The sequence below is a fragment of the Quercus lobata genome, chromosome 2, assembly GCF_001633185.2.
Source record: "Quercus lobata isolate SW786 chromosome 2, ValleyOak3.0 Primary Assembly, whole genome shotgun sequence".
Lineage (NCBI taxonomy): Eukaryota > Viridiplantae > Streptophyta > Magnoliopsida > Fagales > Fagaceae > Quercus > Quercus lobata.
In genome coordinates this window covers 91,548,207-91,565,373 of record NC_044905.1, presented here as the reverse complement: position 1 = coordinate 91,565,373, position 17,167 = coordinate 91,548,207, and the positions used below count along the sequence as shown (strand labels likewise).

Sequence of the window (17,167 nt, the reverse complement as noted above, 5' to 3'; positions counted from 1 at the left end):
GTTGAGAAATCTTAACTCGTTTAATAAACATGTCAAGTTAGTATTGACTCATATAGTCGGATACTCATGAGTTGACACGACACAAACCCAATACACGAACACGAATTGTCACCCCTAGCTGAACGTGATGAAAATTGTATCATAGTTAGGGCATTCGTATTAATTTGTTTAAAAATTTACATCTATTTTAGCATAAAAATCTATTTGTTTTATTTTATATAAACACTTTATAAAAACACCTACATCAGTTTATGTATTAAATACTTTATTTTTTTAAAATCATTTTTTATTATTTCATCTACCAACACACCCTCTCATCCTTTTTTTGGACATTAAATAAAATTCAGGGAAGAAAGACAATGTCTAACAAGGGTGTGAGAGAGGAGGAGGAGAGAGGAGAGAAAAAATATTTAAAAAAATAAAATAAAAAACTACAATAACCATGTATATTTAGTAAGTTATTGTAGTTATAGTGTAATAGTTTTTGAACAAAAATTTATAAAATTAACCATTTTTTTAATTTTCTATTTTTTGATAAGAGTTCATTAAACTTGTTGCAAATGAATGGTTTTGCATAATTTTATACACACCTCAATGATAAAATCACAATTTTTAACTGTTTACATGTAATAATACTACTTTTTATTTTATGAATAATGCTAAAAACACAACTTATTCCATAATTTTTATCTTAATTCACAGTATAACAAGTTGTGAATAGTAGATCCGTATGAGCTCATACCTCTACCACTTCTAACTTGCAACCCAAATAGCTGAAACAAAAGTTAAAAAATAAGTTGTAGCATTACTCTTATTTTATTATTAGTAAATGCTTTTGTCAACGGAGGCAAATGTGGCAACTGGACATGCAACGTCCACGTCGGAAGCAGCTGGTGGAGTTCTTTTTTACGATGTTGATGGGTTTTTTTTTTATTTTTTGGGTGGTGAAGTGCACTCTGTATCTGTCATGTGCCGAAGGTTCACAGAACAGGTAAAAACAAAAACAAAAACAAGAAAAGGGATGCCACGTGGAGGACATGGCCATGATACCACGTGGTCCTTGGCTCTGCCTTGAAAAGCTTGTCGGCATCTTTCGTTTCTTTTCTTTTTTGAGATCATGAATTTATGATATTAAAAAAAAAATTATTATTATTATTAACAAAAAAAAGGGCCCAAGATGCAGGGTAGGGCCCAAAATCTTAAAGTTGAAGCCCGTTTCTCTATCTCAAAACAAAAATGAAAAAGAAAAGTTGCCTCTATTATTTGCCTAACTTTTAATTTTTTTTACTTTTTTGAGAATGATTTGCCTATCTTTTTAGATTTCCATGTTATGAACCAATAGAAAATATTGATTATTAATAAATGAAATATAGCATGTAATTTGGTACCCAATCACTGATTTTTGGTCATTGTTCAAACCTAAGTTTTTTTGTTGCGTGTGTTACCTTAAAGTTTAGTGAAGGTTTCTTAAGAGATAGGTAATATCATCAACATGCATTCCAAGTCATAAATGCCCCCACGTGAAAATTATACACCATAAAAGCTAGGACGGTCCAAAATGTATTAAAAGATTGGAAAATTGGAACTTTGAGATTCTTGCTTTATCTTTTGGTAAAAAGGAACTAATTATATAAAGAATTTAATTACAAAAGAACTCATAGCTACCTATGAAGTGGTCTCAGGTCAAGTAGTGAATAAGGAAAAGACAACTCTTTTCTTTAGCAAAAACACAGGTGAAGCTACTCAAGAAGCAATCAAGGAGTCTCTTGGCCTTCCAGCAATCCAGCATTATGATAAATATTTGGGATTACCTTCATTTGTAGGAAGGAATAAGAAGGCATGCTTTACTCAAATTAAAGAACGCATTTGGTCCAAAATGCAAGGATGGAGAGAAAAGTTGCTTTCACAAGCTAGTAGGGAGATTATGATCAAGGCTGTTATCTAATCAATTCCGGCCTACTCCATGAGTGTTTTTAAGCTTCCGGTGAGTCTATGTAAAGACATTGAGGCAATGATCCGAAAGTTTTGGTGGGGGCAAGGAGAGACAAAAAAGATTCATTGGGTGAAATGGAGTACCTTATGTTCATCCAAAGCGGTTGGTGGTATGGGCTTTTGGGATATTCAAAATTTTAACAAGGCAATGCTTGCAAAACAAGTTTGGCGGCTATACCACAAAAGGGACACTTTATTATACAAAGTCCTAAGTGCAAAATATTTTCCAGAGGGGAGCATATTAGAGGCCCCTATATCTTCCAATGGGTCATATGCGTGGAAAAGTATTTTACAAGCTAGAGAGGTGATCTTAAAAGGTGCTGTCTGGAGAGTGGGAGATGGGCGGTCTATTAATATTTGGGAGCATCAGTGGCTTCCGGAACCTGGAGGAGGCAAGATAGTTACACCAAGGAGGGATGTAAGTGTTGAAAAAGTCTCTGATCTTTTCTATCCTAACACCACGGAATGGAATATTGAGTTGCTGGAGACCTCCTTTTATCCTTGGGAGGTGGAGACAATAAGGAGAATTTATGTGAGTAAGTTGCATCAAGTGGATTGCCTTGTATGGCCTTTGTCGCCGGATGGGAGTTACATGGTCAAGACAACTTACCATATGCTTGCATATGAGGTGCTCCATTCTTCTCCTTCTTCCTCTGGTGGGGTGGCTGGGAATGTGTGGAAACGAATTTGGAAGATCAATACTCCCCAAAAAATCAAGCACTTCATTTGGAGAGCGGCTAAGGACTCACTGCCCACTAAGCACAACCTGGTACGTAGGCAAATCCTAGTGGACGAGACTTGTTCATTCTGTGATGACCACTAGGAAATGATTCTTCACGTGTTATGGCTTTGTGACCATACAAAGGCAGTTTGGAAGTCATGTCTCTACTTCGCACAACTGTACCAGAGGGTGTTTAGATCTTTCTTGGATCTCTTTGAAGCTGTGTTGGAGCGGTGTTCTGCCCTCAACGTGGCTGTCTTCGCCACAACCGCATGGAGTCTATGGCAATGCCGAAACAGGCTTCGTGAGCATCAGCCAACGTGGCCACTTCATGAGGTCCACAAACGTGCGAAGGAGATGGTGATGGAATATTTGGACGTCCATACACAGGTCCTTTGCCCAATTTCACGCTCACCTTGGGCTGGCTGGTCCTTACCACCAGAGGGTGTCTACAAAGCAAACTTTGATGCGGCATTGTTTGAGCATTGCAACTGTGCCGGACTTGGAGTGGTCGTGAGGGACTGTAATGGCGAAGTTATAGCAGCTTTGAGCCAAAGGATCGCACTACCCCATTCAGTAGAGCAAGCTGAAGCACAAGCGGCAAGTCGAGCCGTTACACTGGCTAAGGAGTTGTGTCTGTCACGGATGGTTTTTGAAGGAGATTGCCAAAAGGTTATTGTAGCCATAAACTTGTCGGGAGCATGCCATACTCTATTCGGTCACATTATAGAAGAGATTCGCTGCCTAAGCTCTACTCTGGTTACTAGTTGTTTTGTGCACACTTATAGGGAGGGTAATAAAATAGCCCATGCCTTAGCTAGAAGAGCAGTTCTAACTGCAGATATTGATGTTTGGGTAGAAGAGCTACCCGGTGATTTGGATGATGTACTCCATTATGAAATTATTCAATAAAACTCGCTTACTTCTTTCTCAAAAAAAAAAAAAAAAAAAAAGGAATTTAAAAGCTAGTTTGGGACTTTAGGCTCCATGACTTTTAAAACCACAAAAAAAAAAATGGTTAAACTTAAAGGGCTTACTAAACATATAATTTCATGGTTGATGTCTTGATGATGCGAAAGATTGCCAATATATTGATTCGGATTGCCAACTTCACCTACCTCTGAATTGGTTTCTCAAAAAAAATAAAAAAATAAAATAAAAAACCTGCCTTTGAATTATGTGCCTTTTTCTAGCTTGTTCTCCTTATCCTCAAAAGGGAGCTTTGGGTTTAACTTTCAACACTACTAGTCGCTAACCCGTGCGATGCACGGAATATTTAAACAAAATTTATACACATTCACTTTTATTGGTACAATCATTGGAAAATAATTATAACCAATACCCAAATGTAAAAGATACATTAACTTACTATTTAAAGTAGCATTCTAAAGAATTTATACATATTGTGCAACTAAGCCTTAATTTCTCATCAACGATTAGAAATATAAATTGCAAATATATAAATAAAGACCATGACTTGAGAAGGACGCATTAAACTTCAAATTAGAGTAGTAATGTTACTTTCTCAATCTTTGCTCAGTTGTAATAATAATATAGAGGAAATTCAAAACATGGAAAGAAAATAAAAATTACAACAATTAATTCCATTATCTTTCATGCTATACTTTAAAAGGGTTAGTAACAGATTATACGCTTAAAAGGGTTAATAATTAATAGCACTTACCCCTACTATTAGTATACAGACACCAAGTGTGGTCGTCTTAACCCTTTGAATGAACCTTCCCTAATTGGACCCTATCAAAAAAAAAAAAAAAAAAAAAACACCCAATTAACAAAATTGATCCAAAAGGGTCTAAAAAGCACACAAAATCAATTCAAAAAACAAATATATGAGACAAAGTAATTACTTTCCGCTGTCAATGAAATCGTCTTCTGTACTGCTGTTCCAAACTACAACACTTATCTCTCTAAACCTTCAATTAACGAAAACACAAACTTCTCTTAGAATACCGGAGTATTATGACCATCTATACACACACACAAAAAAAACAAAATCAACATAACTCACTATAACTCTATAGAAGCCTAAAAAATATAAAGAGAAACTAAAGGGGTGGAATTTGATATTTACGTTTGGAGAGAGAGAGTTTGCAGAAACCGTGACTTTATATTTATTAACTTGAGAGAGGGGTAAGGTTGCTAGAGTTTTAAGGAGTTATAATGATTTTATTTTTATTTTTTATTTTTTAAATATTGTGCTGACGTGGAAAATTGTGGTGCCAGCAGAGGTTTCAGTTTTATATATATATTTTAAATATTGTACTGATGTGGAAAATTGTGGTACTAGCAGAGGCTTTATTTTTTAAATATTGTGCTGACGTGGAAAATTGTGGTGTCAGCAGAGGATTTCGATTTTATATATATATTTTAAATATTGTGCTGATGTGGAAAATTGTGGTGCCAGCAGAGGCTTTGGTTTTATATATATATATATATATATATAGATTATTTTAGTAGCAAATCCAATAATTGTGCTTTGATGATGTCATTTTCCTCTTTTGTTGGGTAAAGAATGTATGCGTGAGTTGTTTTGGCTCCTAGATTTTTCCTTTTTTAATTCAAGAAATCATATTAAAAAAACTATGGTAGTCCTTGATCGATCAAGGTGATTTTGTATGTTTAAAAAACAAGTAAGAATGCATTTTGTGGACATAGCATTCTCTTTGATTATTTGTGGAGAATTATGCAATTAGCATGATTCACAATTTGAACTTGACTACATGATATTATCTCTGCTCCTCCAATACTAATACTCAACATTAAACTGGAAACGATTATCAAAAAAGAAAAAACATCAAACTGGAAATGGTTTCAAAATTTATGGTTTAGACATCATAATTTTTCTTTGACCTATACATGTTAACAAAATTGGTATTTCACCCTTTATTATTTATCAAATGTTGAATTGATGACCTCTGTATAAATTGGGAAGATTTTTTTTCTTTCTAGATTTGTGGTTTAAAAACAGGTCTGTGCTTTCTATAAGGAATTTAGGAGGATTTTGCCTGAACAACTGATATAGAATGTTATGGTTGGAAGTTGAAACTGGCATTGTATTAAAATACAAATTTTAAAAGGAATAACTGTTTAAGAAAATGAGTTGTTTAATCACTTTATAGTTTATACCATTAGAATAAATAAATAAATAACCCCCTCAATATCTTATATAAAAAATGTCAATAAATTAATTTATAATCCGTTACCATATAAAGCCATTACTTTGTACTCAACTATTTACTTCATGCGTTTTTTTTTATAAAACTTTTTTTCAAAATTCACATGATTCAACCGTTTACCCACCCTATGGCCTATTGACATCGTATTGGAAACAAGGGAGTTAATTCCGTACTGTACTGGCCGGAATATATCGTACCGACAAGCAAACCGATACATATAACCCTCCTGTTTCGTACCGGAAAAAATACCGGCCGTACCGGCCAATTTCGGGCAATACCGAGCGTACCAGCCGATACAAAAAAAAGTTTTTTTTTTTTTTTTTTTTTTTTTTTTTTTTTAAGTTTTGTAATTTTTGAATTTTTGTTAAGCAGAATGATAACTTATTTGCATTAACTTATTAGTATTATTTGTTTTCTTAGTATGCAATGGTAACTTTTAAGCTTTCTATTTTTATATTGTGTTTTTTTTTTTTTTTTTCTTTTAATTGATACTAAAGTCTAAAACCATGAATAATTAGTTCTGAATTGAGGAAATGTTTTATGGTAGACTTTTATATTTATTATAATATATACACACACACATACATACATATATATATATATTTATAAATATAAAAAATAGTAGTAAACCCAAAACGGTACACTGGTATTGACCGGTATCCGAAATATATTGTATCTTTGGCCAAACCGATACAGGCTCCGGTACGGTATTGACTCTCTTGATTGGAAAGCACATTAATTAATGTAATAAGATAAACATCCTCACATGGTAAATATTTACTATAAAAGAAATTACTAAAGTACTTAATTATAAACACCACGCCAAGTATTAAAATTTAAAAATTTTGTAGGCCCGTCTTTTGTTTGGATTTTCACCACTGCAACCTCTCTTTCTTTGATGTCTTCTTTAATTTTCGTTTTAATTTCTCTTTCTCAATTGCAAATCAAGTAAAATAAGGAAAACTCAAAATATAAAACGAGCCCAGTCCATCTTGGATAATGGAGAACTTGAGATTGAGAATTAGAGATGGGCCCTTCTGCATTATAAAACGAGGTCCATTTTGTAAAACTAGACCAAACTGTGAGTTACACAATTAACATATCTTGGAACACAAACAAAATCCCAGCAAAGAATTCATTTGCAAACACAAGCAATGAATCAAATTCTTGGGCTGATAGCGAGGTGATGACCAAAAAAAGAGACATCTTTCATGACAGGTTCTGCATTAGTTAATAGTTACACTTCTTTTTAGTTCAAATGCATGTTGGGCAAGAAAGTTAGCTTGTTAAAAAAAGAAAAAGCTTCGCAGTGCCTTAGTTTTCATTGGACGGTTACACCTCTAGACTTTTGGGCCCTTTTCCAGATCTCATTCGTCAAGTTACTTTATTGGTTTTATTTTTCTATTATGTACGAGATGCAAGGTCTTGTTATTTATTTATATATTTTATAGTTCTTTAAATATTTATTTATGCATGGACTTGAAGAATTGAAGATGCATTCTCTTATCAATTAACTAGTACTATTAGTATCATTAAAATCTTACTTTATCATTGGCTTTTGAAGTTAAACGATTCCACTTCAGACTTGTGTCCATATTAGAGCAACCGTCACCTAGATGACAAGTAAGGTATTATGTATCCTTCCATCGTAGAATATTGATTAAGAGTAACCCCATACCCTGAAACTGAACTTGCATACTAACCTTGCCCACATGATTAATCAAACTTGCAAAAATATTCTAGTCATTCAATGACTAGAATGACCTCTCAAGTTTCTTACATCTTGCTAAGTTAACAATATTGGATTATGTGAAGTTTAGTTGTTTGATCTGAATTAAAACCCATCCTAATATAAAAATGCTACAATTTTAATGAGATTTTTTAATGAGATTTTTTTTGAGGCTTAGTCTATAGAACGGAGGCTTGGGCCAATAGACTCAAGCGTGTTGGTAGATAAAAAAACTGTATTGCTACATCTTGTAATTTTCTTTGTGAATAGTGAAATTACTATAACTCCGTGAATGTAGACAAACTACCAAACAACATAAATATTGTTATGTGTAATTGTTTTCTTTGGCGCATATTTTTCTCTATTTTTGCGTCTCATAGCGCTGGGAATTTCATGTATATTCCCTACAAACACACCATTTGAAAAGATTTGTGTTGATCTCACTAGACCCCAACCCCCCACGCCCATTTACTTTTCTGGTGGGGGAACTATTCTCACAATAAGGAAAATTTTCTTCTTTATGCCTGTCTATGACCCAACTGATCCTAACTCTTTTCTTAAGTTTAACTCACATAATTTTTGTCGACTTAGTTAAAGAAGAAAGGAGCATACATTCAGTACCCATACAAACATTAAACCTGAAGGATCTTATACATTTTGACAAGCTGATATACCCAAAAAATAGTTTCATAATTATTACTACCTGATGCTCTAGCAAAACATGCATCTGGAAGTTCAAACAAAATGCCAATGGATTTCCATTACCCTCAGTTCTCTTTCTTCTCCTCTTGGTCCACATCATATTCATCATCGTCGTCGTCGTCGTCATCTTCATCAAAGTCGTCATCATCATATATGCTGCTCCGTGTAAATTTGCTGAGCTCACCTTTCCCATCATCTTCACTTAGAAATTCCAGCCCATATTTTGTATCTCGGTGTTTAACCAAAAGCCAACGCAGCAACCTGTCTTCCTTGTTTAGGTAATGCAGCTCTTTGTTGATGTTGGGCGTAGCCATCATTGTCATCTGCATTAATTGGCCCTGTAGCATGTAGAAAAGCAAAGTATGTTTATTGTTTTTTCATAAAAATGGTTCTGATTTTTTTGGTAGGTAATAAATAAAATAATTCTGATTTAGATGCCAAGAGGCAAGAGCCTTGTAGCTCAGCTGGCATCTCTTAGTGTTTCTAATAAAGATGTTCAAGGTTCAAATCCCCCCTCCACCATTGTAACTATCAAATAAAAAATTGCTTCTAATTTAGACAATCTTCCCCTTGTTAGAAAAAGGGACTATAAAGTTCAAGGATACATTTGAGAATATAAAGATATGGATTGCAAAAACCCCTACCTAGAATGGGGGAAATGTACAGAAAGAAAACTAGCTAAACATATAAACAAAATTTCTGCATTGATACACCCCCATGAAAAACATCATGCTCAAAAGTTCCAAGAGATTATAGAATAAGGTGCAAACAACCAATGTATAATGATTAGATGAGTATACCATTGAAGCAATTCTAAGACATATGGCCCCTCAATGATTTTAATGAAAGATGCTAAAGATTACAGCCATCGATTCCCTTTAAACCATTTCTCAGAAGAGTGTTTTAAAAAAACAAAACCAGCTTAACAGGGGCAAAGAGTTTAGCCAATTAAGCAGCAAAATTATTAACTCAAGTTTTCATCCATTCTGATGTTTTTCTTTCACGAAGCCGAAAAGATTCAAGACTAGTCAATTTAGTCCTTGAACTTCACTCCAGTCTGTCTACCTTGTAAATATAGGTCTGGTCAAATACTTAGAATAAGAGTTATAAGACCATGTCCCAGAAAATAGCTTTCAAGATTAGTTTATTAACATGAAAAATTTAGTCAGCAATGATCTATACAAACTTTCCTACATCATGAAAAAGTGCAAATAAAATCTCCAGTAACTCAATTATTAGCAAAGAATATTTTCTTCTCAACCTTCTGAAAGAGAAAGTAAGGAAGCCCATTCCAAGACTCCTAAGAAGATGCACGAGATGTATACTCGAAATCCAGAATCATAATGACACGACAGTAACAAAGAAAATCAATGTGTCTGGATTCTGAATTTAAAAGCTTTTTTCCCAACGTTCCCATACATTTAAAAGAAATAGAACACAAACCATACATTCAACCAAGCATGCACATCCCAGATCTGTTCTGCTAGTTGTATTCAGTCAAGGACTCAATAAATATACTCTATTTTTTGAAAAAGATAAGAGGGGGGGGGGGGGGCATGCACATCCCAAATAGAACCAAATGCTTCGACATGAAGAAAATGTAAGTCCAACAAAAAAAAAGGATAAAAAAACCCTAGAAGATGTTAGTCATGCAAATTTGAAAGAATTGGAGCTTCAAGGTGCATCAAGCCCCTGGAGGGTTGTCATTCCTTCAGATTTGGGAAGGGCATTGTTTATTCTTCATAATTTTTTGGGGGAAAGCATGTGATGCAGATATTTCATAGCGCCTACAAATGCTCCAGACAATGTCTATACAAATTTTGAACCTTTTGTCATGAGGATTGTCTCCCTTACCCTCTATAGGGCCAACCAACAAGCATTTCAGAAGTCCAACCAGTTAGAATATTTTATTAGACAGAAGGAACACTCATATGCGAGCACCCTTAAAGAACTTAAGTTCACAGAACATAAGTTCCACCCCATATAAAAAAAATCAGACAATAAAAAGGTCAGAGTAGTGTAAATTCACCTGGTAGTATCTCCCATCAAGCTTTTTAATGCCATAACCCAATTGAACCATTCCAAATGACTTCATATCAGCAAGAACCCCATTTCTTCTGTAAACGTGTTTTCCTATTCGGGCAACCAGTTCCATTAAAGCCTCCTTCTTCACATGGGGCTTCAACAGAAGCATACAATCATAAAGAGGCATGTTTCTCTTGTGCTCTCGTGCCCCTGAACCGGTAATAAATTAAATGTAAATAGACGAATACTTTTTTGAAATATAAAAAAGTCCTTTCAATTTGCATTCGAATCATCTTAAAAATGGTTTCATTCTTCATAGACTAAAACCAAATTTACCCCCAAGATACTGAAGCTGCAATAATAAGCTATACCTTAATACTTTTTTTCACTTTGATTGGTAAGTTACTCACACGCCTAGTACATCTTGAACCCACGACCTCACTCTCCATCCTATTATTATGGAAAGAGGGAAGTGTCAGTCAAGCTCATTGGCTAGACCTAAATACTTTAGACTAAAATACTTCAAATCTGTAAAACTTGAAGTAAAAGAAATTGGGCATATTAAACAAATTCCCCCAAGTTTTAGACTTGTTTTAAACCCTGGGTTATCTAACTAGGAAGCACTGATAATCTGATACTATTATGGGAAACATATATGATATGATATGGACATAGCAATATGTTAATTCCTGAAAATTTAGGTTTTTTTTTTTAATTTAATTTAATTTAATTTTATTTGATAGTTACATTAACAAGGGAGGGGGGATTTGAACCCTGGTCTCCTCATAAAGGAGTGCAGGCAATGCCACTGAGCTAGAAGGGTCCTGGCTTAAAATTTTAGGTTACGGTATGGCACAAACACTATAAATGATTAATATATAAATAAATATTTCAAGTATGTAACTATATATCACACTAATTTTTACTCTAAAGGATAAACAAAAAATGAAAAAAAGCGCAGAACATGTCTAATAATAAATCTAATCAAGAAACTATTAGCTTCAGAGAGAGAGAGAGAGAGAGAGAGATTATAGAAATATCATGTGGTATCTAAGAGCATCCGTATTGGAAACATATCCAACATGGATATGGCTACTAGTTTGAAGTATATTTGCTTCTTAGTTTCTAATTGTTGCAACTAAACCCTATCATTTCAAAGATGCTACAAATTCCCATTTCCATTAGTATCCTATCAGTTTTAGAGTGCTTTGAAATTAAACCCTGGGTTTCTAATTGATGCAGCTAAAACCCTATAACTACAAGGATGGAACAATTTTCCTTTCCATTATTCCCAGTTAATCTAAGCTAATAGAGAGCACGTAAACTGAAATTTTCACAGACACCTTTCAAACCCTTTTCTAGTTCTTCAGCTGAGTGCTCCTATTGTTAAAAAAATTCTAAGAGAACTTTTCACAAACACCTTTCGTACACATTTCACAAGGAACCCACATCAAACAGATACAAGCAATTATCAAATTTTTACTCAGTTTTGTCGGCAATCAAACAGGGGTCAAATCAAGAGAAATTTAGAGAGAGAGAGATTTTGAAAATTAAAACACACAATACTCCTCTGTTTGGATGCCAGGAAAACGAAGGGAAAAAGTAACAGAGACCGAACGAATTGCATTGCAAGAGAAGCTTACAGTAGATTGATGATGATTCTCGTTTTCAAGGCGTGAAGCAATTCCTCCGTTGTCTAGAGGAGAAGTTGACTGCCGGAAATCCTGTGTGTACTAAAGGAGAACGACGTGGAGATGAGAGCTTGAGATTTAGAAATGAGCTCAGTTGAGACTTGAGAGAGACTGAGGCGGGTTGAATAGGGTTTTGGGGTTTTTTTTTTTTTCTTTTCTTTTCTTTTCTTTTTTCTGCCCTTTTAGATTTATCATATATATATATATATATATATAAAAGTTAACCGATATCCAAAAGTGCAGTTAGAAAATACTTAACAAATTTTTTATGTAAAAAATAAATTGATTTGTTTGACAAAAATGTATCAAAACTTTCTTAAAATATTTATTATCCAATGTCTAAGGCACTCGTTAAGCGAACATTTTTTTTAGTTTTATTCTTATTTTAAAAAAACATTTTTTTGATAGGATTAAAAAAAATAAAAACTTATTTACTATTAGCGCAGCATTTGGATGAGACAATGATTAGGTTTAATACTTATGTGCACTTGACTTGGTAAGTGTCCGACACATGAAAAGTGTTTGACACATTCACATCCTAGCAATTTTAATACATTATTACATATAAGCACTAAATCAAGTTGGTTTTGGTTCGAGTAATACCCATTCTTGATCCACAGGTCCTAGGCACCAAAGGGAAAACCTCGATCACCTGATCTCCTAACAGGTCAAGTTCTGGTTCGCAAATGACTTTTTACCAACCCTACTTTGATTAATTCAAGGACATTGTATAGTTTGTTGACTTGTTCTCGTTAACATGAATTCCATTAAGAGCAAAAGTTCAAAGGATCTATCTTGATTGAAAAATACATGAATCATTAACCACTTTTGTGAAGAAGTATACCCAAAAAAAAAAAAAATTGTAAAGAACAAAAAAAATTGAAACCATAGAGGATTCGTGTACGTTTGGGTCCGGCTGATGCGTTTGCGTTTGCGTTTGCATTTTTCTGTTCTTTCTTTTTTTTTTTTTACGCGTTTTGGGACAAATTTTATTGTTACAGCTACTGTTCATGAACAGTAGCCGCAAAGTTTGACTTGTCAAACAATTTTCAGTCAATCAGTGCACAACATGCACTGTTCACGGACTCACAAATTTCACTTTTTAGCAACTTTTTCTTTAAAAATGGGTCCCACGATACTATTCACACATTTAAAAATTATTTTGCTACAGTTTTTTTTTCAGTTTTCAGTTATATCCAAATGGACCCTTAGTCATTTTAGGGAGAAGACAAGTTAGATTTTTTAAGTCCATGGGTACCACATAATACCAATGTTAGGGCATCTCCAGCAAATTCTCCAAATATTTGTACTGTTTGGAGAATGAACAATGATTTTTACATTTTAGTTACTTACTTTTTCTATCTCATTCTCTATCTCATTTAAATATTATTTTTTCATTCATTCATTATTCTTTTTTTATCATCATTTATTCTTCCTATATTCATTCCCAACAATTATATTTTTCCAATGAAAATTGTTTTATCCACAATATTTTTCGCAATACTTTCACAAGAATCACATCAAAATCTTATGTAAAAAGTTATTACTAGTTATAATTTGAACTCACTGCTGAAATTATTTTTTTACTGACCAATATTAGCTAATAACAATCTATTATTTAAGATTTATTGTGAAAATATTGTGGTAGTATTTCTTAATGTAATTTCTTATTTTTTATATTATTTTTCCCTTCACACCATCTGTCATCCATACAATTTTTTTTTTCTCTTGATTTTTTCTCCACCGCACACGTATCCCACTTCTTTCCTCTATCTACCTTCTTTTCTTTTTCTAGTTCTTTCTGGTCATTTCTTCAGCAATCTCCTCTCTCTCTCTCTCTCTCTCTCTCTCTCTCTCTTTTTACTTTTTCTATTTCTACTTGATTCTAGAACACTCTCTCCCTCTATCTCACACAAACAAATTCTCTCTCATACGCACATAGATCACCGGCAGAGAAGTGGAGATCGGCGTTCTACATGGGTTTTTTTTTTTATTATTAATTTTATTTTATTGTTTAGATTTCATTATGCTTATGAGAAAGATTGTTTTTGTGTTTCAAATCTTTCGATTGGATTTTGTGTTTTTGTTTTGATTGTGGTATATTACTGTTGAGATGGAGAAGCACGAGAGAGAAATAATTTTTTTTTATTCAACTGGCCATTATTTTAAGGGAGAATATTGTTTAGAGAAGCTCCAGTAATTGCTACAATATTCTCTATTTGTAGAGAAGCACGGTAGCAACTTCAAAATAAATTTAGAAAAGTTTTGTGTTTGGAGAATCGGTTGGAGTGTGAACAGTAGTATTTTATCTTGTAAAAATAGAGATACAGTGACGGTTGAAGATGCTCTTAGACAAGTAAAAGCTAAAAAAGACATACAATTGAGACTCTTGAAATCCTAAGTGCTGCTCAAAACCCTTATTGCTATCTTATACTCATCAACTAATAAACTTCATTCTCTCCATTTTCACAGTTTTTACACTTTAAAAAAATATTAGAAAAAGTGAGATATAATTTTGATATCAAGTTAGAATAAGAAAATATAATGGAGAAGTAGAGAGAACAAGGGTATACTTTTTATAACGAAAAGTTTCAAAGCTCTTTGTAGTTTGTATGTTACAAAGAACCCATCAAGTAAGATTAAGATTTATAGTATATATAATGCAAAATTCTTCAAGCTTTCACTTGAATTTAGAAGGAAATCATGATTTATGATTTTCTAGTACAATTTTTTTTTTTTTTATAATGAAAAATTTGTAACTTTATTAAGAAGAAGATAAATTTAATACATCATTAGTAATAGTTAACTCAATTAGCGGTAGATTTTCCTCTATTCAAGTTATACTAGTATGTAGCCCCGTGCTACCACACGGGAATTGATATATTATTAATCATGAGTTTATTCATGTTTAAAAGACTCAGTTAAGTCTAAATTCATATTATTAACCAGAAAATTTCATTAACAAAACTTAGCAATATATATATTTTACATAGAAAGATGAACCTTGGTGACAATGTTTATCCAAAAGATCCATTCACGCTTTTGAATCTTCAATCTCTATTGGTGATTGAAATTTTCGCAGCTTAAAAAATTTTAAATTAAAAAAAAAAAAACCCTCAGAGTTGTACTCATTTTGTAGTTTTACGATAGGTCATTTTGTAACATGATGGGCATTTGTGTGAAGAAAAAACCTCTGAAGTTCCATGGCTGATAAAAGAAATTCTCTCCAATCTCTTTTTATAGAGAGAGGGGTTTGTGCGTGTTTTTATATATCCTTCATAGTTGTATTATCACGAAGCAGGTCCAATAGATTTAGATTGGTACTACCGATTTCCAAAGCATGAGTGTTTAATGTGTTATTAATTTCATTTCATTGGCTTCTACACATGACAGCAAAATTAAAAATAATTAGATTGTACACGTGTATAGTAAAATTGGACTCCAATTTCAGATTCTAATTGAACAATTGGAATGATAATATATGATAGTAACAACAATTGGAAAATTCAAATAAAATTTCGAATTAAATTGTAACAATCTGAATAAAAAATTCCAGTAGAAAGACAGGGTGGAGTGATCCACTCCAAGAAGTCGACCAAACTTGCGTAAATATAGAATAATAAATCTCTCTCCGGAAAATTTACATTATTCATAACCTTTACCTTCACTAAACATTTTAAAAACATAGTGACTCACATCTGCCATCTAAACATCTACAATCGAGTCATCTCCAATTCGCGTGAGATTCCATTGATCACTAAGTTCCTTTGCAGCCTACAAAAAGTATCATCCATCGGTCCACAGCAGTACTTTCTTCATTGTTATAGGTGCCAAACCTGAACAAAAAGCCAAATATAAGGATAATGAATTTTAGGCATAATGTGCATCTAATCACATATTAGCAATTTATAACAAATGTAAAGATGTAAACTTTGTAAGTGAATGGTAAACAAAACTCAGTGTCAGAACCAAGAAGAAAGCACTTTAATCCGAAACTCAGTGCAAATGTAAAGATGTAAACTTTGTAAGCAATTTATAACAAAGATGCAAACTCTGGCTTTGCTATCTTTTTGGAAATTATGCAATGTACCCAAACCAAGTTCTTATTACCGATATTAATCTCTTTGGTTTTCACGTTTGACTACAAAATCATGAAAAAACTTAATTAGCACAGTAACTCACTTGACCCGATACATAGAAGTGGTTTTAATAAGAATGAGCCCACATACATTTAGCCACATGATGCAAAATTCAATTTCAATTTCAGATTCTAGACACATGGCACAAAATTAGAGTTCTAATTTGGAATTTAATTTCACACTCTCTCTGCTTCACCTATTATTTTATATATAGATAACTATCAATGTTGTCTATTTCTTTGGCATGTTTTGCTAATAAATGTACGAGTTTATTGCCTTATCACTTTACATGGGAGACTTGAACTGACCTAAAATTTATGGGTTACACTGGTCATAATATTGGACATGATCATAGGCGGGATACATATACCCAATAGAGTATTAGACACAGTCTTGGAATCACTTTCAACATCCCAAGCAAAAAAGCACTCCAATTTCCATAGTTTTTGCCTCAATCTCCAGCGAGCCCAAAGGTTGAAAAATAACAAACTTGGACCAAGATAAATGAACGAATATTAATTAAAATGATACGATGTGTTTGGTCTTAACTTTTTTAACATCATCCCTCAAACTTATATTGGAATATTGAGCCTAAAAGTAATGCCTACAATAAAATTCTAGTACATAACTTCAACTTTTAGTAAAACAATTTTCAATTATCATCTGATTAGAATATTGACATGATTAGAATATTGATATTGGTTGCAATTGCATTCAAAAAAGAATATTGAAATGGGCATATCCCAAAAAAAAAATAAAAAAATGTTGCAGATTACTTAAGGGAGAAGAAAATATTTTAATATTTTATGTTATTTTCTCAATTCTATTGAAATTGGAATTTATTTGCTTTTTCAAGTTGAGTTAAAATTATTTTCCTAGTTGAATTAAGATTTTTATCTTTTTCCTTTTCTTAGTTAATCTGTTTTTATTTTCCCAAGTAAAAGTAAGTTTATTATTTATTTTCCTAAAAT

General features: G+C 33.0%; 1 protein-coding gene across 1 annotated transcript; it reads right to left on the bottom strand.

Moving 5' to 3' along the window:
- Positions 1-8,201: 8,201 nt before the first annotated feature.
- On the bottom strand, positions 8,202-12,207 carry LOC115977176. The gene is made up of 3 exons (XM_031098872.1): positions 12,010-12,207; positions 10,371-10,576; positions 8,202-8,679 (listed from the first exon to the last, which is right to left on the bottom strand). Exons 2-3 carry the CDS (start codon positions 10,551-10,553, stop codon positions 8,407-8,409), a joined length of 456 nt encoding a protein of 151 aa, XP_030954732.1. The 5' UTR covers positions 10,554-10,576; positions 12,010-12,207; the 3' UTR covers positions 8,202-8,406.
- Positions 12,208-17,167: the final 4,960 nt, after the last annotated feature.

Coding starts and splice junctions, on each gene's coding strand:
- LOC115977176 (XM_031098872.1), bottom strand. CDS start 10,553: ATGCCTCTTTATGATTGTATGCTTCTGTTGAAGCCCCATGTGAAGAAG. Junction 8,680..10,370: donor TTGATGGGAGATACTACCAG/GTGAATTTACAC, acceptor TACATGCTACAG/GGCCAATTAATGCAGATGAC.